Here is a 22,461-nt window from a genome sequence, read left to right as displayed (position 1 = left end):
CAGAGGCAGCTGAACTCTGGCTCTGAGAAACTTATCACATATGTTCCCCCTTGAGTTGTTGTCGATCTTCACCAGCGATCCAACTTGTTCTCCTAGGTCCCGGGCGAGCTTCTTCGTGAGGAGGTGGAAGGGGATGCTCTTACTCTAGTGAATGGTCTTACTAGCTTTGCTAGCACTCCGAATCGACGTACTTTACGTGTCATGGCAGTCGCCACCCAAAAACCCGTCACAAACGTGTTGAGAAAGTGTGTCATCGCCAAAATTTCAGGACAAAGCTAGTCAACGATCGGTTTGGCAAGCGGAAACGGAAATTTGGTTGGGAAAAATCTTGTGCCGTGCAAGAAAGGAAGGAAGCGACGACCCGGCCAGCGCAACACGCTGACTGACCTCAACGCGGAAGCCGCCAGCCACCGTATTTACCACCCTGCCACTAGCGCTGCCCAGCCGATCCCCACGCGCGGGCGGCTGCGACCCAGTTCCCTCCCATGGCCGGCGACCGCGAGAAGGAGCAGCAGCAGCAGCCCTCCACACGCCACCCGCCGACGTCGTCCGCTCCGGAGCGGGTCGCCAGGGCGGTGGAGGCCGTGGCGGCGGCGGGGGAGTTCCGCAACGCGTACCGGCGCCAGCTGCTGGCGCTGTCCCGCCGGATTCGCCTCCTCGGGCCCTTCGCCGAGGAGCTCCGCGAGCGGCGCCGGGTGGATGAGACGGAGGAGCGGGCGCTGGCGCCGCTCGCCGCCGCGCTGGAGAGGGCGCTCGACCTGCTCCGCCTCGGCCGCGACGGGAGCAGGATCTCCTTGGTACGTGCGTGCGTAGTTACCTCCCTCCTTCCTTCCTTACCTACTTACCTACGCGGCTACGCGGCCACCGGCAGCGGTTCCTGATTTCGTCAGATTCCTCGTTCCTTGGCTGCTTCCGTGGGCGAATTGGATGCGTGATTCGCTAGTAGTATTACCGATATTTTAGAGAGATGCAAAAGTGATTGATCACTTTGCATCAACTAGTTTACTTCGGTATCCTATATTAACAAAATGGTATCAGGGGGGCTTCAGATTCTTGAATCAAAATACTAGTGATTTTCATCTGGTAAATGTGGCATTTGCGTGACCAACGACCATAATAATCTAGTTATAGTGCGTGAACCTAGTTTTTATCTCCTGAGATTATTGCACTTCCTTCTATATTGGGGCTGTTGTCTTAGGATGGTTCTCTATTATGATTCTCTTGATTTTTTTTTCTACTCGCCATGCACTATGGGCGTGATCAATCAGACATCCCTTCCATTTCTCTCTGGCCAATCTCTCGATCAAACATCAAACTATTCATCTTGCTAGGATAACAGTTGGTCCATTACAGTGCGATATTGCGATATGAGGTGGTGGATTAAGGGGCGGGTATTAACATTCTCCAAACCTATGGCTTAAATGCTTGGACTTGTTCTTCCCTTGAGCATCATGTTCTACCGAACCTAGTTTGTGTGATCAAATTTGGTGTTTCATTTCCCTCTAAACATTCATGCTATCATGCCTTGATCCGTTCACTTATTCTTTACTTAATGGTTTGACCTACAAATGGAGCTAGTCTGTTACATCATAGGGAACCTTTGTTTCCAGTCTGGGTAACGTATACATTTGTTTTGTGAGGGAATTTCTGAGGTAGGATTCGGATCTTCCAAGTAGTGGTTGGTTTTGGTTCAGGTTAGGCCGTCTGTTTTTTTGAAGACAATGCATTACATACTGTGCCTATATAATTCCTATCTGCCTTAAGATTGTTAAGGCCCCGCTTTGTACACAGGAAGGGGAAATGAATGCATGTACAAAAGATAGGATTGCAAAACATGCAAACTTTTCATACAAAGCTGTTTGAAACCAAGTAATAGGAAAACGTAGGAATCTTATTGAAGGCTATTTTACAGCAACAACTATATTCCTAACAAACTTAACTCAAAATTTATCCTAAAGAGTCATCTACATTGTTTTGCATGATACCATGGTAGTCTTTAACCAATGACAAACGGCCTCATTTGAATGGGAGAAGGATTGGTGGACTTTGTCCTTCTCATCGACTCGCAGGTCCCATGAGGCCACACCCTCACGAAATAGCTCCCTCGGTTCCACGGGAGTTCTCACAGATTTGATGCTACTGTGGCTGAAGTAACGGATCTCTGCCTTGATTCCTCGACATTTCCACCCATTCAGCCTATCTGTTTCTACAATGAAAGGCATTGAGTCGTTGCCTCCGCCTTTCTCAATCTGTTGCGATGGCAAGCATCAGCCCAATGACATGAGGCCTCCTTCCATGGTGCAACACTGAGGCTCGGCCCCTTCTTTTCTGTGTGTCACGCACATAGTCTGCAGGAAAGTTTCCAAGAGGCCCGAGTGGATTCTCAGTTTCCTGTGGAAGCGTAGGATAGGAGCAGTGCTCCGTAATAATTTGAGGATGCTTTTCTCCTCCGTTCCAAATAGGCCAAAGGAAACTGTTCCTATGGAATCAAATTTCCTGTGAAAATACTACTAAGAGTCTGTTTAGTTTTCAGCCAATGCAGGCCTTATCAAAAACTTGGCATGCCCATGATGTTTAGCTGTTGTTTGGTTGGCCACCAATATTTTGGCCAGCCCAGCCCAGTCGTAAGGAGAAGTTCATTTTCGCACCAATCGTCGGCGATCTGCGTCGGTCAAATTGTTTGCTAAAAGATTGATCATGCCAGGAATTTGGCTGGGCTTCTGTGGGCGTAAACCAAACGTACCCTGAATTCCCTCAATTCAAAGGGCGCGCAAGTTTTTGAACTTAAAGCGACCATCGTTCTAAGTAATCATCTTTTACTTGCTATTTTTTTTAATGCTGAGCACAGTGACCAAAGGCCCAAATTCTTGCTACACACGATAGGTAAAATTTAATATTTTACAGAAATACAACAAATTATCGAACATCATCAATGCAAAAGATCCATAGGTTAAGCCTGCTAAAACTAGAGTAGATAAACAAAGTTGTTGCTTCTGTTGACTGGAGAAGGGGTGAGATTATTGATAAAAATATGAGTATGTGATGACAGCCTCTGGTGAAAAAGGGATTCCTTAATATACACTATATCACTTCTTATATTGTGCCATATTACTTTGTAACATTGTTAAAAAAATCGTCCAAGATAGCGATTTATCATGAATCGGCTTGTAACCGATAAGATTTCGGCATATCGGCTAATTTATTGCCGCACCGCTATTTTGGCCGATTTTCTGTTTCACAGCCGATATTTTGTCCGGTTTTGAGTCCGATGGCCGATATTTCAGCCGATTTTCAGTGGAATTTCACTGAAATTCGGTCAGGCAGTTGATATTTCCGTCTTCGTCTTTTAGAACTGTGCATTAGCTCAAAATTTTCATTCCTATTGATTCAAATGCAAGGAATCAAGGTAATACTTATGTTCGATGCTCCAATATTATTTTTACATAGCATATTTTAGAAAAATTAGTGTCAAAAATTAGGATTTACAAAAAATAAGCCAATAAATGGCCAACCAATAAAATTGATTAATTGGCCGATAAGCGATTAATCTCCATTTTGAGGCCGACCGATAAGTTAACGATTAACGATTTCTTGAACATTGCTTTGTAATAGTGCTAAAATGGCACATCTTACTTCGGCTCCTCCTTTTATTCTATTCCTTCTCCCAAGCATTACCACCATACCTTGAATCTGTAGTCCAGACCCATCCAACAAGAAACTAGGGTTTCATGTGGGTGGGTGGCCCAAGCGTAGTTCATGATCCTCAAGTGTTTCCTTTTAGTTCTAGACATGAAGACTATTATGTGCCTTATTATGTTGTGTCACACCTTTGCTGTTGAGTTCTTGTATTAGCCATCCAGCAAAATGATACCAGGCAGGCTATAGGCCTATAGCTTATTTCTGGCATATGCTTATTGAACCGCAGTCTTTGAAGCATCTTAAAGATTTAAGTGTTCTTATAGTGCATTTTTTTGTTGTCATTTTGTTACTTATATTTGTTATCTTCTTAATCTTGGAATATATCTTGATGACTTCATGAATTATCAGTCTGAATTATATGATCTTCTAGCTCTTTCGAAATTGTATGTATCTAGACGCATTTCAGTGTCTGTTCACTCATTTCAGTCCGTATGTAGTCCAAATTGAAATATCCAAAACATCTTATAATTCGTAACGGAGGGAGTACAATTTTATGAGCATGCTCTTCAAATTGATACTTTGGAGAGCATATCTGGTGCATTGGCGTATGTGGGTGCACCTGATCCCATTTGACCCTCAAGAATTCTTTGAAAATTTCCAAAAGTAATTGAGAACGTAGAAAAATATGAATGTATCATTCCATAAAACTCAGAACCAAATTCCATCTACATCTCTACAAAAAAGAAGACAAATCTGACTATGAATAGTACTCCCTCCAGCCTCTCCCCCAGTCTCTTTTAATTGACTTGGATTTAGTGCAACTTTGTACTAAATTTGAGTCAATTAAAAAGGACCGGAGGGAGTACCTAATTTACACTGGGCTATTAATTCAACCCATTATCATTCTCAGCACTAAAATGTTCACTCTGGCTGTAGAGCTGTGCAACATTCTCAGCACTACAATTTTTCACTTTAGGTTGAATTGAATTTCTGTGGAATTATATGGACATGCTGTGTTTATGTTCCATACTTTTCGGTGCTTTTAGAAACTTCTATCTTGTGCAACATGCTTCAGGTGCACCACAAGCCCCGGTGCACTAGATACTTCCTACTTACAGTTGTGTTGCTGCACTGCATCCCAGCGAGGTATACAGATAAAGTAACTTATTTTTACGTGCTTGCAGGTTTTTGAAAGGGATAGAATAATGAAGAAATTTCAGGAAGTAATTGCTCAGTTGGAGCAAGCTTTGTGTGACTTCCCGTACAATGAACTGGATATATCAGATGAAGTTAGAGAGCAGGTAACATCAACTACACGCCTGAACAGAATCCTTCTTCAATCGTTGTTAAGTGTTGAACTCCAGTTTTAGTGATACTTGACAATTCTCTCCAGGTTGAGTTAGTGCATACACAGCTCAAAAGAGCAAAAGAACGGGTTGATACGCCTGATGATGAGTTCTACGATGACCTGATATCTCTGTATAACAAGACCTATGACCCAAGTGCGGAACTGGCTATTCTTGAAAGTTTGTCAGAAAAGCTTCACCTGATGACTATCACTGACCTCACACAAGAATCACTCGCTCTGCATGAGATGGTGACATCCGGTGGTGGCCAGGATCCAGGAGAGCACATTGAGAAGATGTCAATGCTACTGAAGAAAATCAAGGACTTTGTGCAAACTCACAATCCTGAGATGGGCCCTCCGATGACTTCCAGAGTAATGGAGTCCAATGGGGAGCAGAAATCTGTAATCGTTCCTGATGAATTCCGATGTCCAATTTCCCTCGAGCTGATGAAAGATCCTGTTATTGTTGCTACTGGACAGGTGAATCAAATATTTTTGACCTGAACTCCAAAAGTTCTGTTCCAACTTCAGTACATAGTCTGACATAATATTCTTATCCATGAATTGCAGACTTACGAACGCTTGTGCATCGAGAAATGGCTAGCATCTGGGCACCATACTTGCCCGACTACACAACAAAGGATGGCAAACACGACGTTGACACCAAACTATGTCCTTAGAAGTCTCATCTCTCAGTGGTGTGAAACCAATGGGATTGAACCGCCCAAGCGCTCATCTCAGCCTAACAAGCCGATGCCGGCATGCTCTTCAAGCGAACGTGCTAACATTGACGGTCTTCTATCCAAGTTATGCTCTCCAGACCCCGAGGAGCAGAGGTCAGCTGCTGCAGAGCTTCGGCTCCTAGCAAAGCGGAATGCACACAACCGACTTTGTATTGCTGAGGCTGGTGCAATTCCTTTGCTATTGAGTCTGCTGTCGTCATCTGACTTACGGACTCAGGAACATGCTGTTACTGCACTGCTGAACCTCTCCATACACGAGGACAACAAGGCAAGCATCATGTCCTCTGGTGCTGTGCCGAGTGTTGTCCATGTGCTGAAGAATGGCAGCATGGAGGCCCGGGAAAATGCTGCGGCCACACTTTTCAGCCTCTCCGTGGTCGATGAATACAAAGTCCAAATTGGGGGAACAGGAGCTATCCCTGCACTTGTAGTGTTGCTAAGTGAGGGCAGCCAGCGGGGTAAGAAGGACGCAGCAGCAGCCCTGTTTAACTTGTGCATATACCAAGGGAACAAAGGCCGTGCGATACGAGCTGGCCTTGTGCCACTCATCATGGGTCTGGTGACTAACCCCACAGGAGCTCTCATGGATGAGTCTATGGCGATACTCTCAATCCTATCCAGCCACCAAGAGGGGAAGGCAGCTATCGGCGCAGCGGAGCCTATTCCTGCGCTTGTGGAGCTGATCGGAAACGGGTCACCTAGAAACAGGGAGAATGCTGCAGCAGTGATGCTGCATCTGTGCATTGGCGAGCAACAGCTGGTACATTTAACTCGTGCACATGAGTGTGGGATCATGGTCCCATTGCGGGAGCTGGCACTGAACGGCACAGAAAGGGGGAAGAGGAAGGCGGTACAGCTGCTGGAGCGGATGAGCAGATTCCTGGTTCAGCAACAAGAGGAGCAGGAATCCCATTCTCGGCTGCAGGCCTCCTCGGCGCAGGTCCTACCCCAGCCCCCTGAACAGGTCCCAGAAAACGAAATCCCCGATCAAATTGACAGTCCAGCGTCTCAATACCCTATGTTGTTATGAATACGATGAGGATACTACCGTACCGACTATTCAGAACCACGATACTAGCTGAAGCGGGAGTCTTTTTGCGTTTGGCGATCGATTCGTGCGAACTGGGAGGTATGTATGACATTCCTCCTGATTGTAGCTGGTACTCCAATCAGGTTGCTGTGGGCAGGTGAAGTAGCCCAGTCTTTGGTAATGTACAGTTCTTGAATATGCACTTTCAGAAATCAACTAGTGTCAGAATTCAAGGTTTCCTGCATGTATATATCTCCACTGTAATAATAAAAAAATTAATGTCGGATTTAACAAGGAATATAGTAGATATTGGCATCTCGTGGTAATGTGGGTTCGCACAAAGCTTTTTTTTTTCGAGAGTACACCAAAGACATACCATATCATATTTTTATAGAAGGCAGAATTTTAGTAAAAGACGACTACAACTCGCTGCGAACAACGAGTGCAGAACGAACTCCACACCGGCTAATCCGAAGACAACCAACACCAAAGATACAACTACAACACAAAGAACCTATCCAAAGATGATCATCAAAGCCACGTCTCGCTTCACACCGGATACCTCCGGAGATCAACACCTGCAAGAGAACTCTCCTTGTCAACGCACCATTAAAGGAGAAGATGGCGGGACTAGGTCGGCTTCCAAAAAAGGCGTCGTCTTGGACTCTCCGCCGATGTTGTACATAGCGCCCCAGAAGATCAACCTTGGACAATGACGGACACCGGAGGAACGCAAGGAGAAACAACATGCCGTGTCTCCAACCGCAAAGCTCCCAACAGAGGAACGACACCAAAATGCTGCCAATGCGCCGGTTCCATTCCAAACCTAGGCTTTCGCCCGGAAACACCAGCAAACCAATGCGGGAGCGGGGAAGTGTCGGCACACCTCAACGACGCCCACGGGCGCCATCGCCGCCGGCACCGGCAAAGCGGGCTAGACTTTCGTCCGTAATGCCGCACACCGCCCACGCTTCCCGCCGGATTGGGGCCGCTGATCTTGTTGTCCACACCGCCGCCGCCACAACACTTTGTCATCGCAGCCTCACCATGGTGCTCCACCAGCTCCCGGCATGGCCAAGGAGAAAACACTCCCAGCTCCACCTCCAGCCCAGACGGCGAACAACAGCTGGCACCACCAACCCTCCGGGCTCCAGCAGGATCAGGTCGTTGTCGCCCTCTGCTCAGGCCCACAGCAACCCGGCCCGAAACCCAGATCGGGCCCAACAAGGACCCAGATTTGGGCCCTGCGCCTCCACTGCCTCTTCCTCTTCGGCGCCATCGGGGGAATGAGGACGCGCGTCTTGTCACACAAAGCTTGATAAACTGAATCAGCTGCTGGCTGCATGGTGGTTTGTAACATGCTTTCCTTTTTCATCTAAAATGAATCAAATTGTCGTCACCATTTCGATGTAACATTCGTTTTCGTGACACGAATTTCGTAAAAAAATTTACAAAAGCTCAAGGACGTGCTCCTGGCCGAAGTCATTTGAGTTATTGCCACAAAGTCGAACCCTTTGATCCTTAACACAATCAATCAGCTATACGTCTATGTTTGGATCAGAACATGCATGGCCCGGACTGCTCTGCAAACACACACATTCCTCTTCCATCTAAAATGCACCGACATTGGCGTCGCCATCTCCTAGGCACGTCTGAAACCCAAAGAAACGTTTGAATCTGCGTCGCCATTTTCGAGACACATTTGTCCCACAAGAGTTTCCGACAAAAGCTCGAGCACACAGTACACTCCACCGGCCTGGAGACTGGAGAGCAGCACCAGATCGACAGTGGTACTGGCTACCTAGTGGGTCAAAAGCACTGAGCTAGATTGCACTTCCATGTCACGCTCTGACGAAATCAAACACGCCCGCAAAGATCACATGACAGGATCTGATTGGACAACAGGGCCTAGCTTCAAGCTCAAGCTGCTTCTGCCGCTGCTTTACATACTGTTCATCTGATTCGGAGAAGATGAAGAAATTTTTATTAAAAAAAGGGCGAGTTGTTCTGTTGCGCTTTCTGATTTGTCGCGGGCATCTGCGATCCGTGATCTGACAGCCCGCAGTCACCGGCCGGCAAAGACATGCATGCGATTATGCGTGGGTTTCTGTGCTCCATGCACACTAGCTGCCTGCGTGTAGGCAGCCTTGCCGTACATACGTAGGCTGAACGACCTTGTAATCTGGCCTTCATCCATTGCCATCTTTTTTGACTGGTTCTTGTCGTACGTGGAAGCAGGGTAACGGTAGTAGATTTGGAAGTTGTGTAGATGTTGGCATTTTCTCTTAGACTATAAGTAGTATCATGTATGCCATGATGGCAAAAATTTGATGTGGCGTACCAATTAATGTTGTGAGAGATGAGAGTGATATCATAATATGATAACATATCATAGCACGTAAAACTAGAAAAATTTAATGGCAAACATATTACGTACACAAATTTGCATTGAGATTCTACAAAACATTAAATATGATGATACTATCTTATGATACTATGCGTTGTGGGGATAGTATCATAAACTAGTATCATGTGCATGATACTAGTGTATGATATTTCCCATTGTGACTAGTCTTATACGCTTAGCAAAGTTTATAAATTTGACTTTGAATGAACTATAATGCACGGATATCCGGACATGGGGAATATATAGCATCATAACTACCATGAAAAAAGTTTCATGATATAAATGATTAGCACTTGTCTGTTTAAACAAAAGAAAAAGTAAGTAGGTAACGGTTGTACACTAAAAACTGACAGAGGTAAATAAAAATAAACAATCCATTTTCCATGAGGAAAGAGTATATGTTCATGTGTGCTTAAGCATGGCTATAATTTGGCGAAAATATTACAAATCAAATTGTTACACACTAATATACAACATGTACTACGGATGACCAATGAGGATAACGTCGGAATCACCCAATTACGTAAGCAAAAAATAATAATATACTAATGAACAGTAGCCAGTTTCAGAAAATATGCCGCTAGAATCGATGAAAACCAAGGGTAAACTATGTTTCACAGTTTCTGAAAATTCCAAAGCAGAGATATAAAGTACGTACGAGACTTGATGTTCTACAAATGTGTAAACTTCGAGTTTCAAATCAAACTCATTTTAGAGGTACGAAAAGGTAAATTCACGGTGAATAGTGGTAACATCAAAGAAGAGATTGTCGGAATCGCCCTATTAGCTAAGTAAAAAAACTTCATCTACTAATGAACACTAGCTAGTTTCAGAAAATATCCATCGGAACCAAGCTATGGTGCAAACCAATGAAAATTACCAAGTGTATACTATGTTTCAAAGTTTTCTAAAAATTCTGATGAAAAATAATAGGTGATCTGATGTTCTATATATGTGGAAACTTTAAGTTTAGAAACAAATTCACTTTTGAACTATAAAAAAACATAATCATCAATGAATAGTGGCAAACATTACTTGTCAAATAATTGTGTTTGAACTTCCAAATTTCACATGTTATATAAAATATCACCTTTCCTAATATAAAAGATACATTTTTATAATTTCTTGAAACGTCCAAACATGGTTTGCAGTGGATATTTTCTTAGATAGTTTAATGAACCATGCACTATACTTCTTTGAGGCACGTGGCCTCAGTGACCTTCTAAAATGGATTATACATGCAGATGGTACTTATCATGCTTTGGTCAGAGTTGCTAATGTCTTGGTATTGTGAATGAACCTACCATTTCATGTCCTCGAGGTTCAAGCATATGCACTGGAGTTAGCAAAACTTCGAGAGCCCCACACCTTTTGTCAGCACACTGTCTCGATCTCTCTCTCTCTCCCCAACACTTGTTGATGCTCATACTCACATCTTAGAGGAAGAGAGAGAGAGGGGGGGGGGAGAGGAGAGATGCTTGCATGATTGTGTATGATCTGTCTAGACGGATAGGGTGTGGGGCCAGGGGAACAGGGGCTTCTCTTTCTCTTTCTTTGATGTGATATTTTGCATCGGCCGCTTTATTCCCTCCTCTCCCTCCCTCCTGAAGAAGAGAATAGCTACGCTAGGCTAGTCTGCATTGGAGTTAGCAAAAGCAGATCTACCAAAGAACACACAGATTCCCTCTGATGGTGACTGCAGCAACCACATGCATCATTCTATCGCCACACACACTAAGTCCAACTTAATAATCTCTTGCGCAAGGCACCGAAATCTCTTGGTTTCAACCCGCCCGTTCTGAATTACAAGAGCATTCCCACCGGAGTTACTAGAGGCCTCCCAAAGGACTTTTGGGGATTCAGTCCTAAAATCGCCTTGCAGTGGTACCCCTCAAACCATGGAGGAGCCTAGGGTGGCCCAATAAACCGACCGTCACCCGTACAGACCCCGTGGTTCGGGGATCGAACGGGGAGCGTTGGCAACGCACGTCGCGTGCGTAACGACACGTGGGACCAGCCTGGCAGCATCACAACCACATTCAAAGCGGCGCTGGCTCCTTTGTCTTCCTCGACGGGATGTAAAGCTCGGTCTCCAGCTCGTCGCCCAACGCCGAAGTAATGGCGACGTGCGCCGTGACACTTGCCACCGCCACGTTGTCCGCCAATAAAACCACCGCACCGGCCAGTCCTCGCCTACCTCACCATTCCTCCGTGGCTCCGTCCATGCAAAGAACCCTAGCCGAGCCCCCACGATGGCTAATAACTATGAAGCCGGTGGAAGAAGGGTGTCGGCGGCATAGGCGAAGGAGAAACCCGCTCCCGCAACCTCACTATGCGAGGTGGGGTTCTTCCTTCCGCCGAATTGGCGACTCCCATCGGCCAAAGATCTCTGCATGCGGCTACATCGTGCCGCCGCTAGCGGAAGGACCGGTGTTCGAAGAGTATGTGTGATGGTGGTGGAACGAGCTCACTGCAGGCGGGCCCGATCTAGGCCACCGATCGCCAGCTCTAGGGCCCGCTCTTCGTCACCGAGCGCGAGGTTGCCCTCTCTGCAACCCATGGGCCACACGGCAGCCCCTACAACACATTTGGCCGGCGGGATTGGTTGAGGGGCCGCAACATCGATTACGTGCTCGCGCAAGCCGTCTACCACCCCGGCGCGGCCCCACGGAGACAATTCCGCGACATCATTTTTGAGATGGAGGTAGTTGTTTTTTTGAAGCAGCATGTATCTGGACACTTTCCAGTGGGTCTGTTTACTCATTTCAGTCTATACATAGTTCACACTAAAATATCCAAAATATCTTATAACTCGAAACGAAGAGATTATTTATCCTACTATATTGGTTAAGTGTTGCGCTCCAGCAGCGTGATAGGGTGAAGGAGAAGCAAACTATCGCGATACCCACGGCTTAGGGCGCGATTGGTAGCTCCCATCATCTCAAAGCAGGTCCTAGGAGCATAATTCGGTACGTTTGATTGCCTAGAACACCTCCGCGTAGCGGTCATCCCGCGTCAAAGCAGCCCGAGCTAGGTTCAATGCGAACGCCCGAATCAGCGGTTTCCCTAGAGCCAGGCTCGGGAGAGCCAAAAACCGACTCTTTTTTTTGCGTCAATCGCACGAGTGGAGAAATGCGGGAGACGCAACATAACTCCCTTGCCCCACTCCCTTGACTCTAGTCACCGTTGCACTGCCACCCCGGTCTTTTCCCTCGCGTTCTATCAATCGTTGCATGGACGCTCCTCCTCTACCTCCATCCATCTCGACCCATTAGGACCCAGCGCCTACCCTCGAGAGCCCGAAAAAGGCTGCGACCTACCAATCGTGTCCTTATTGTTCCGCCGAATCTCTGCCTTCATCGTTTAACATTGGTATGTTTCAGTTGTAATAACTTATAGTTAATTGTGTGCATCCTATAATGCATGAAGAAGCCGAGAGGCTTGTGATTCTATTATTTGGTGAAGCACCAAAAGGTGACAATGACACTACTGATGAAGCGATGGATGAATTCGAGTACACGTAATAAGCATGTCACAGTCGAGCCCGCCAGCGCCCTCTACATAATTAAGGGTATCTTTAATGATGTTAATGTTTTCGGAGGAGCGGAATGTGTGGCTCAAAGTGAGTGATCATTCTGCAGGGAATTCTCTTCCTGTCTTATACCTTTTTCACATACTAAAAACTAATGTCAGATCTAGCACATGGATCCGTGACCAGCTAGGGCTACCTTATGATTGGTGTGAACCAGACGGATCGGGTATAATCATTTGATACCAAAAGCAAATATTCCTCGTCCGATCCATTCATCGAGTGGCCGGAATTTCATGTCATCATGTCCTTCAATTCATATAGGTAATGGATGCATGCCACTTTATGGATAAAAATAAGTTATTTTTTGCTCATGTGATCATTTCTTTCTTCATCTTTTCTCGATAAAATATGTTTTGTTACTTAATAGCTTAAGCATTACACGGGATTATGCATAACTAGGATGAGCACAGCCACATAAATCCACAAGTCTCAACCAAAAAGATTAGAGATGCAATAGAAGTAAACAAGATAATGTATAGCCGCCTATGCTGACGGAGGGCCAATCCAAACATTACGCTGCTATTCATGTTGGGAAAATTATCTCTCGCTATATCCTCCAACCGAGTAGACACATCCGTAGTTAGGTCACGATGCTCCACATGTTGTAGAGAAGACCATGAATGAAGGTATTTCGTGCACCTGTAGATGGCTTGCATAAGAAAACCATTCTTATCATTAAAAATCTTGTCATTTGTACATAATCAAATGCGACCAAATAACAGCCATCGCTCCCACCCTAATAAGTAGTTTAAACCTAGGATCCACACCGTTGAGCTAATTGCCGATAATATTCGCAACACTACACGGTCAGTATAACGTAGAACCTATCCGGATGGCTAACCATGCATATAGATCTAGCAAATTTTTATTGCAAGAGTAAGTATTTAATAGTCTTGTCATCGTGACAAAAGATACACGTTTTACTTTTGTGCCAATTATGTTTTGCAAGATTATCTTTGGTACGAATTGCACCACGATGAAGATACCACGCAAAAATCTTGGTTTCAAGCAAGATCTTTATTTTCCATTTTTTATTATTTCTATAAACTAGCACTTGAGGTTACATTAACTCTTTGTACATTGAATCCACTTAAAAGTACCACTCTCGAGAAGATCCTACCGAAATAAATCGTACCCTACGTCAAATGGAGAAAAGCCAGACGTTGGAGCAAGAGACTCCAAGATGCTTGCCTAGGACCCAGGTGATCGCTTCTAGACAACATATTGGTGGTGAAGTTTCTAACACCTTAGTGAGCGTATCGCCTTTGTGATGCACGATGTTTAACAATGTCAGATATTGTTCTCCGAGTACGGCAGTACCTTGCCATTTATCCTCCAAGAATCTAATTTCCGGTCCATTCCTAGTAGAGAAAAAACCATATGGGAAAAAATATTCTTCATCGCCATTAGCCCAACCTAGAAGTGTGAGTCACTAGGTCTCTAATAAACCTGGGACCAAGCACAAGAGCCGACATAATTCCTCCTAAGGAGGGTTTGCCACACCGCATCTTCAGAATGAAGCTTGAAAAGCCATTTATCACAGAGGGCTCTCTTTTTGGCCTCAAGGTCATGAATCCCAAGTCCACCTTGATGTTTAGGGCGGAAAACCACAATCCACGTAGCCAATCGATATTTCTTTTTCTCACTATCACCATGACAAAAGAACCTTTATCATAAGTAATCCAATCATTTTAAGACACCTTTCAGAAGTTGGAAGAATGATATCGTATAGTACCAAGTTGCTCAGTACTGAGTTAATGAGTACCAATATTACTCAAAAGAATAATTGTTTGCCTTTCCAGCTAGTGAATCGAATTTGTAATCTCTCCTCCACCAATTTCCGTTCAACATTTGCAAGTCTCCAATAATGAATCGGAATACCCAAATACTTATTATAGTACCAGACTTGTCCGCAGTCAAACAATTCAGCATATAGGTTGACATCGTCTTTAGCCTCACCAAAACAAAACAACCCACTCTTACGGAAATTTATCTTTAGACCCGATAGTTGCCCGAATTCTGACATAATTAAATTTAGGTTTCTTGCATTTTCGATGCCATGTTCCATAAAGAGGATTGTATCCTTGGTGTATTGGACGATAGATAACCCTCCATCAACAAGATGGGGTATCACATCTTCAATTTGGCTATCAAAATTTGCACTATCAATCATGATAGTGAGCATAGCAACCACTATATTTAATACAATTGACGATAATAAATCACCTTGTATTATCCCCTTCTTAGTCTAGAAGTATTTACTATTGACTTCAATGTCAGCACTACCTCCTGATACGAAGCTATGGATTAATGCACGCCAATCTTTAAAAAAACCTTTCATTCTTAGAGTCTGCGGGGGGGGGGGATACCACTTAACTTTGTGGTAGAATTTCTCAAAATCAATTTTTAAAATAACTCCATTCAACTTTTTCTAATTTAGTTTGTAAACTGTTTCATGAAGGATAACTACCCCACCCAATATGTTGCGGCCTTGAATAAAGCCAATCTGAGACGCACAAACTACACAAGGGTCAGCTAGTGTCTTCAGCCTTATCCAACCAACCTTGGTGAAAATTATAAAACTAACACTAAGAATACAGAAAAGCCTATATTCTTGGATCATTTCTGCTTCCTCCATAGTTTGTGTGACCTCGTTCTTGGGAGGAAGATTGAACATGATGAGCAGGTAAGAGGGGAGCATGTGCTCCGGAGAGGATACACATGTACCGTCGATGAGTTGGTACTCCGTCCGGTTCGGTTTAACAGGCGTGCATGTAGTTTAAAAAATGTTTTAACCATTATTTTGGTCAAAAAATAAAGAATATATGTCACAAAATTATATCATTGGAAACCTTTTTTTGAATATGAATCTAACGGTATAGATTATTTAGACATATAATTTAATTTTGTGGACCAAATTTAGTATCCAAAGCTTGTCTTAAACTTCATGACGACTGTTAAACCGACCTGGAGGAAGTATATTGGAAGAAAACCCACTGACGTGGTGACACTACTAGAAAACAGGCAATCAGTGGCGCACCTGTTTTTGCCATCAGTGGCGCACTAGTGGTGCGTCACTGTTATCACGCCACTGCTAACAATTAGCAGTGGCGCACTAGTGGTGCGCCATTGCTATTTGGCTTAGCAGTTGCGCACCAGGTAGTGCGCCACTACTAGCTTCATGGTGCGCCACTCCTAAACGTCTGAGGTGCGCCACTGGACAGAAACAAGGTGCGCCACTACTAAAATTTGAAATTTCTTGATCTGGATCCGGATCTGGATCTGGATCTGGCACATTTTGTTTAGAATTTTTTTGGCTCGTTAGTTTTTCTGGTTCTTGTTGCTAGAATTATTTGTGCAATGTTCATTCTCATTTTTCTTAGCCTAGCCGCCGGTAAGGATGGATGAGAGAGGTAGGAGAGGTGAGGAGAGGTGAGAAGATGGAGGATGTAGGAGAGGATGAACAAGTGGACGAAGGCCAGAGGGTCGCCGGAGGGTCGTCGTAGGGTCGTCGGAGAGTAAGGTCACCGGAGGTCACCATAGTGGAGGAGCTCGCCGGAAAGTAAGGTCAACGGAGGTCGACATAGTGGAGGAGGTCGCCGGAGTGAAAGGAGAAGTAGAAGAAAAGGATGAAAGGGAGGAAGAGAGGAGAGGAGGAGAGCAAGAGGAGGAGAGCAAGAGGAGGAGAGGAGAATGAGAGCAGGAGAATGTGTGGAGGAGGAGGAAGGAGGGAGGAGGGGGTAAGTGGCCGGCTCCTCCCATTTTGAATCCCATTTTGAAATTCGTGGGCGGGAAGCTTAGCAGTGGCGCACCAAGGCATGGGTGCGCCACCGCTAATTTTTTTTCTATTTTTTGCCCAAAATCTAAAACCTGAAAAAAGTCCTGTTTCTGTTTTGAATTTGACGAATCCATTTTTTTCTCCAAACGGCCGTAGGCATTGAATTCGAATAGGAAATTTTGCGTAGATCGATTTTGATATAAATTTTTTTTTCATCGGAGGTCGTATGCAACCAGAAAACCCGTTTTACCGAAAGATGACGCCATTTTGCATAATATATCGAAATTCATTTTTTCAAATTTTGATGAAAGCTAGATTACATAATACATGGGAAGTTCAAAGTATTTTATTTTTTGAATTTTCTATCTATTTCTTTTATTTTTTCCAAACTCGAAAAGGCGATCCACGGGGGGGGCTTGGTGCGCCACTACTAAGTGATGCCCAAACATGTCCATCATCCCCTTTACATAGCAATGGCGCACCATGTAGAGGTGCGCCACTGCTATAAAAATAGCTGTGGCGCACCTCTGCACGGTGCGCCATTGCTATGTATAAGGCTGGGTCAAACCCATGGTCAAACTTAGTGGTGGCGCACCACAGGAGAGGTGCGCCACTACTACATTTTTAATAGTGGCCCACCACTTTCCGGTGCGCCACTGCTAAGTAGTAGTGGCGCATTGCCCTCCTGGTGCGCCACTAACACCCATCTTACGGCTAGGCATTTTCCTAGTAGTGCGAGGCAAACCGGTACAAACACTTGTTGAAGGGGTGGAAGGGGTCATTTCGAATGATTTTTATAATTAAGGGGGGTGAAAGTTGAACCAAATTATAACAGAGGGTTGTAATGTGAAATTTGAGACAGATTTAGTGAGGTAAATTGGGCTTCTCTCAAAAATATACTACCAATCTAAAATGTAGTCAATGGCTGAGCGGTTTTATTCTGGTGGGGGAACATGCAACACAGGGGAGACGAAGCTCAAGGGAGGGGGGGGGGGGGGCTGGGTCACCCCGATCCAGCTGGTCGCGTCACCGTGTAGAGCCGATAGACAGTGCATGGCCGGCGAGATGGATGGTGGACGGCGGCCAGGGCAAGGGCTGGCAGTGGCCTTCGCAGGAGCAAGCGGTGTTGTAATCTGGTTGGATGGTGGCGGGGACAATCGACACCGCCTTTGTCGCCTGAACAGACGAGAATAGGATATGTCGATTGCTTTTCTAGCACATATACATGTACAATACGAGGATGTACGAAAATGCATGCATATCGTATTTTCTTAACAATGCAAATACATGCGCCTCTTGTCATTCGTTAGAGCCAAACCTTGCCAAACAAAACAAAAAAGTCTAACCGAGTAGGTGCTGCCATGCATGGATGGAAACTAAAGTTACATTTTTCCTTCCTACAAAACTTTCAGGGTTTTCTAAGTTAATTTGTTTGGTTTTAGAGGTATTTTGGCCATATTTAGCAAACTTGATGATTTTTGGCCAAAAGTACATTTGGCTGAAACTCACTACCTTTGAGGAAAGTTAAGTATTTAATTTATTATGATTTGCTCAAGGTCATGTGTGTCAATAATTTTTCTCCTGAAATGTTATTATATATGTAAATAGTTTAGTACCTTTTTCGCAAAAAAAAGTTCAGTACCTACTGAAATCACCAAGAAGAAACTGAAATTCTTGTAGGATGAAACTTCAATCAAAATGTGAAGCCCGTGATTGAATAATCTTGCCAGAGCAGGACATGTAGTTGAGCAACATCAAGAAAGGATTGCACAATCAAGAGATATACCATGCATATTATACTACTGGACCCCTAGTTTTAGGGGAATTAGCTACTCAGTACTAATCATCCTGATTTGGGGACAGCAAGGCAGCACACTAATAAGCGCAACTCTTGTATATTTATGCTAGAGAGAGTCTAGACCAACTGTTTAAACTTATACCTTAACCTTACAATAGACTACTGCTATTGTCTAACTATCGCTTTCTCATTAGATTTCTCAACTGGATTTATTGTTTTTTTTTGGGGGGGGGGGGGGGGAATGGTTTGACTTGAAAATCGTGGGAATAAAAGGAATCCATAGTAATTCTACTGATCTAAGTGTGCTTATGATTGAATGTTCCTCCAGCTTTATCTTTCCAGCAAGAACACCTTATGATGATTTGTAATATACCATCTCCATTTCACAATATTTTTCACGTACCTAGCTAGGAGAGGGCTGAGGTAATTGAATCATACTTGCTTTTACAGGATAAATTATTATTTATATATGTATAAATCTAGCTAAATGATATTTCGATCAATAATATATAGTTTAATTTCATCAAATATTGCATACCCTTGTGTAAAACATACTATTAGTTCCATCAAATACTTAAATTCTAGGATCACGAATATATAGTTTAATTCCATCAACTATCGCATACGCTTTGTGTAAAAAAATAGTATTAATTTGGCTATGCAATTGGAACTCTTTCAACAACAAAAAATGCAAACTTTGTCTTCCAAGAAATTGATGAGAGGGACATTGTGAAAAAAACACTTAGCCCCCCTTGATAATCACTGGAAAATGCATCTCCTAGCAGTCAACACCAACAACAAGCAATCTTAACTCATATAATCATCAGCGTATTTTTACATACACGTAAACAACATATTTGCGCCGGTAACTTAACTTAGTGACACTCTTTCCGACATTGTACAATGATCAACAGAAAAAATGGCGAACCGTCAAGCCTGCATTCATATTCCAAGGGGATGATATGCAAAGATACAAGACTAGGAACTTTCATACCATCCTCATATAATTAAACATAGTATGGTTAAGTAACTTAATACGGTACATCTCATATCACCCTTGCATGCAGTTGACACCACTTGCACACAGTAATTTCCTACTACACCAAACCTACCAAGTAGGAAATTAACACACCACTTAACTAACTTATAACCCAAGAGATATAAAAACATGTTAAAGGAAAAAAGAAAACGCCGCCCTAATTGAAGAACACCACAGCACATAATAACCCTAATTTATGGAAACTAAGGCAGGAAGGCCTATTTCATCAGTGACTGACATAGTGACATCCACATCCATGCATAACCCAATGCATCCCCTACGGTCACAGCTCATTCCCCGACGATCATAACACATTCCCCGACGAGGAGGAGCTGAACCCGGACAAGAACTCCGTTGGCCACCCGCCACCGCCGCCGCTTCCGGGCCAGTACTGCTCGTGCCCTCCCATGAAGCCGCCTCCAGCGCCGCCAGCGCCCGAGCTGTGCTCCTCCATCTTGATCGACGCGAGCTGTGCAAGCAGCCCCGACGCCACGCCCCTCGGGAACCCGTCGGCCAGCTGTGATCCGATGTCGCCGTCGGCGAAGTGGTACCCGTGCAGCCCTTGCTGCAGGAACTGCGGCGGCAGAAAAGACAGGTTATGGTGCTGGTGTTGGTGGTGGCTGTGGTACCCCTCCAGCGACGCTTCCAGCGCAGCCGCGGCCGGGAGGCCGAGGTGGTGCGGCAGCGCCTGCATGCTGGCGATGATGTCGGCCGCGTTCGTCGCGGCGGCGCTAGTGGTGGTAGAGGTCGAGGTGGTGGAGGACGATGACGTGGCGGCCGCGACAGCGCCTCCACCACCCTGGCCCTGGCGCTTCTTGCTGGAGCGCTTGGTGTTGCGGCGGCAGCCGCCGCCGACGGGGACGTTGCGGAGCGCGCCGCCGCGCGTCCAGTAGCGGCGACACGCCTTGCAGAAGTGGCGCGGCTGCGAGAGGGAGTAGTTGTTGAAGTAGCAGAACTTGGTGTTGGCTGAGTCGCAGCGCGGGCACCGGAGCGTGCCGGGCTCCGGCAGGGGCACGCGGGCAATCCGGGCGCGCTCCGTCATCGACACCGACGGCCGAGGGGGCTGCTCACCCGGACCGCCCTGCTGTCCCGACACAACCAGCTGCAGAGAGGCCGAAGACGATCCGCCCGCGGCGGGCGCGCTTGACTCAGTGTTGTCAGGCCCGCCTGGCAGTGGCGCCAGCTGACCGGACGACGGAGGCATCAGTTGGTGGTGCTGCTGGTGATGGTGATCGTTGCCGCCGCCGCCTCCTCCTCCTCCTCCACCCATCAGACACTGCAGGTGAGGTTGCTGCTGCATCTGCATATATCGGCAGGACGAATTAAAGGCAAAATGCTATGATCCGGTAACTTTAAAGCAAGGTATATTCAAGAACATGCTTAGAATAAGGCTTTTATGTATTTTAATTCAAGCTCTTAAACATAAGTCCACAAAAGTGTGATAAAATAACATAACTTGAAATCAATCCGTGGAAAAAGCACACATCGAGAAGAAGTGCCTAAATAGTCCATCATTCATATGAGTTTGATTGTGATTGCGCTGATTTGTGTGGGTCTAAGAATGGAATTAACCAAAGTTATTCAAGAAGAGAGATGCGTAGAGAATCAGTAAACAAATTACCTGGCTCCAGTTTGGAGGGTCAAGGAAGATTGGGAACGACGAGAAAACCATGGTGATGAGTTCTTCTCCTTGGATACTGCTTTCTGAGAGTTCCAAGCTGGGAAGACAAGTGTAGGAGCAAGAAGAAAGAGTATGAGAGAGGAGGGACAAAAACCAAACCACAACTTTCTTCCTCTCGCAAGTGCTCTCTCTTTATAATTTATGTGGCATGCCTTAGCTGCTAAGTGAGGATGAGCTAGTACAGCAGCTTTGCAAACAGGACAGAGATAGAGAGAAATCTAGAGAGAGTGACACACTAAGCTCAGCTATAGCTAGTGGAGATGGATGTCATGAGACAGATAAGGGGAAAACTAAAGGTGATTGGGAAAACCCTAACAGTAGGATAGAGGGGAGGTGGGCTAGCTTAGTGTGAGAGGAGACATGGTATGCTAAGGAAACGAGTAACAAATGGGTGGCTCCAGCACAGCAATGGAGGGGAGAAGATGAGGTCTGTTTGTATGAGATGAGTGAATTGAATCGAATTGACGGCCCCTCTTCCTGCCGCTGCCCTGTATTTATACACCTCCGGAGGCAAAAGGAAAAGTTGATCAAAGCTGTTGGTCTTCTTGGCCCGCTGCCTGGCCTAGTGTTTGTTCTGGGTGGGGCCTGCACGTATCCCAAGCGCTGCTGGAGAATCAGATTCGTTTCTGGGTATGTACGGATGTCTGTCCTGTGCACATGTATATATGTTGCTAAGATAGGACAAGTTTGGTTTGATGTGACGAGTGATGATGTTGCGCTTTAATCATATTTAGGGTTACTTAATCTGGAGAAAGGTAATATGTGTAATGTAAGGTACTTGTACAAAGAGATGAACCAAAATGGTATCAAGTTCTGTATGTATACCGGCTTTAAGAGGGTGATCCAATTGCATCAATGGTTGTCGTCCGAGAGTACTTTACCCCTACGTCCCGAATAAAAATCTCGCACCAGTTGATGCCCACAACCACGTTTTTTTTCTAAATGGGGAAATATCGCCCCAGCTTCTGCATCCAAAGGATGCACACGGCTTTTTTATTGGATTATTACCTTTTTCAAGTGATCTCGGACGACAACCATTTTCAGCCCGGCTGGCTGGCTGGCTCTCAAGAGATCACTTGTGGACTAAAGAGGGTTCTACGAAATATTTTCAGCCCGGCTGGCTGACTGGCTTTTTTTTCTTTTATGTAGAACCCTCTTTAGAGCATCTCCAGCCGCGTCCCCTAAAGCGTCCCCCAAAGGGATTTGGGGCGCCCGGACAAAAAAACCGTTCCAGCCGCGTCCTCCAAAGCCCATTTTTGTCCGGCGCGCCCCGATACGGTGTCCGGCGCCCCGAGCCCGTCCCCGTCCCACAGGGGACTCACCGGGGACGCCGGACACAATGAAAAGCGAGGCGGGGAGTGGCGGGGCCGACTCGTCAGCGGCACAATAAATTTTTAACCTAACCG

At 45.3% G+C, this 22,461-nt stretch overlaps 2 protein-coding genes across 2 annotated transcripts; one reads left to right on the top strand and one right to left on the bottom strand.

Annotated features, from left to right (window-relative positions):
- The first annotated feature begins 485 nt into the window (after positions 1–485).
- On the top strand, positions 486–6,811 carry LOC124652276 (protein spotted leaf 11-like). The gene is made up of 4 exons (XM_047191294.1): positions 486–797; positions 4,824–4,940; positions 5,033–5,467; positions 5,558–6,811. The coding sequence occupies exons 1-4, from the start codon at positions 486–488 to the stop codon at positions 6,758–6,760; spliced, it is 2,067 nt and encodes a 688-aa protein (XP_047047250.1). The 3' UTR covers positions 6,761–6,811.
- Positions 6,812–19,499: 12,688 nt separating this feature from the next.
- LOC124657734 (dof zinc finger protein DOF5.1-like) lies at positions 19,500–21,060 on the bottom strand. Its single transcript, XM_047196251.1, has 2 exons — positions 20,996–21,060; positions 19,500–20,674 (listed from the first exon to the last, which is right to left on the bottom strand). Exons 1-2 carry the CDS (start codon positions 21,044–21,046, stop codon positions 19,679–19,681), a joined length of 1,047 nt encoding a protein of 348 aa, XP_047052207.1. The 5' UTR covers positions 21,047–21,060; the 3' UTR covers positions 19,500–19,678.
- Between the last annotated feature and the right edge of the window lie 1,401 nt (positions 21,061–22,461).

Source organism: Lolium rigidum, chromosome 5, assembly GCF_022539505.1.
Source record: "Lolium rigidum isolate FL_2022 chromosome 5, APGP_CSIRO_Lrig_0.1, whole genome shotgun sequence".
Taxonomy (NCBI): Eukaryota; Viridiplantae; Streptophyta; class Magnoliopsida; order Poales; family Poaceae; genus Lolium; species Lolium rigidum.
The sequence above is the reverse complement of the archived record's forward strand: the minus strand, read 5'-3'. Positions and strand labels throughout refer to the sequence as shown.

Bases quoted from the DNA above. Each gene is read 5' to 3' on its own strand.
- LOC124652276 (XM_047191294.1), top strand. From the start codon at position 486: ATGGCCGGCGACCGCGAGAAGGAGCAGCAGCAGCAGCCCTCCACACGC. The intron at 798-4,823 runs GTACGTGCGTGC...ACGTGCTTGCAG, and splicing joins ACGGGAGCAGGATCTCCTTG to GTTTTTGAAAGGGATAGAAT. The intron at 4,941-5,032 runs GTAACATCAACT...AATTCTCTCCAG, and splicing joins CAGATGAAGTTAGAGAGCAG to GTTGAGTTAGTGCATACACA.
- LOC124657734 (XM_047196251.1), bottom strand. From the start codon at position 21,046: ATGGTTTTCTCGTCGTTCCCAATCTTCCTTGACCCTCCAAACTGGAGC. The intron at 20,675-20,995 runs GTAATTTGTTTA...CGATATATGCAG, and splicing joins ACCCTCCAAACTGGAGCCAG to ATGCAGCAGCAACCTCACCT.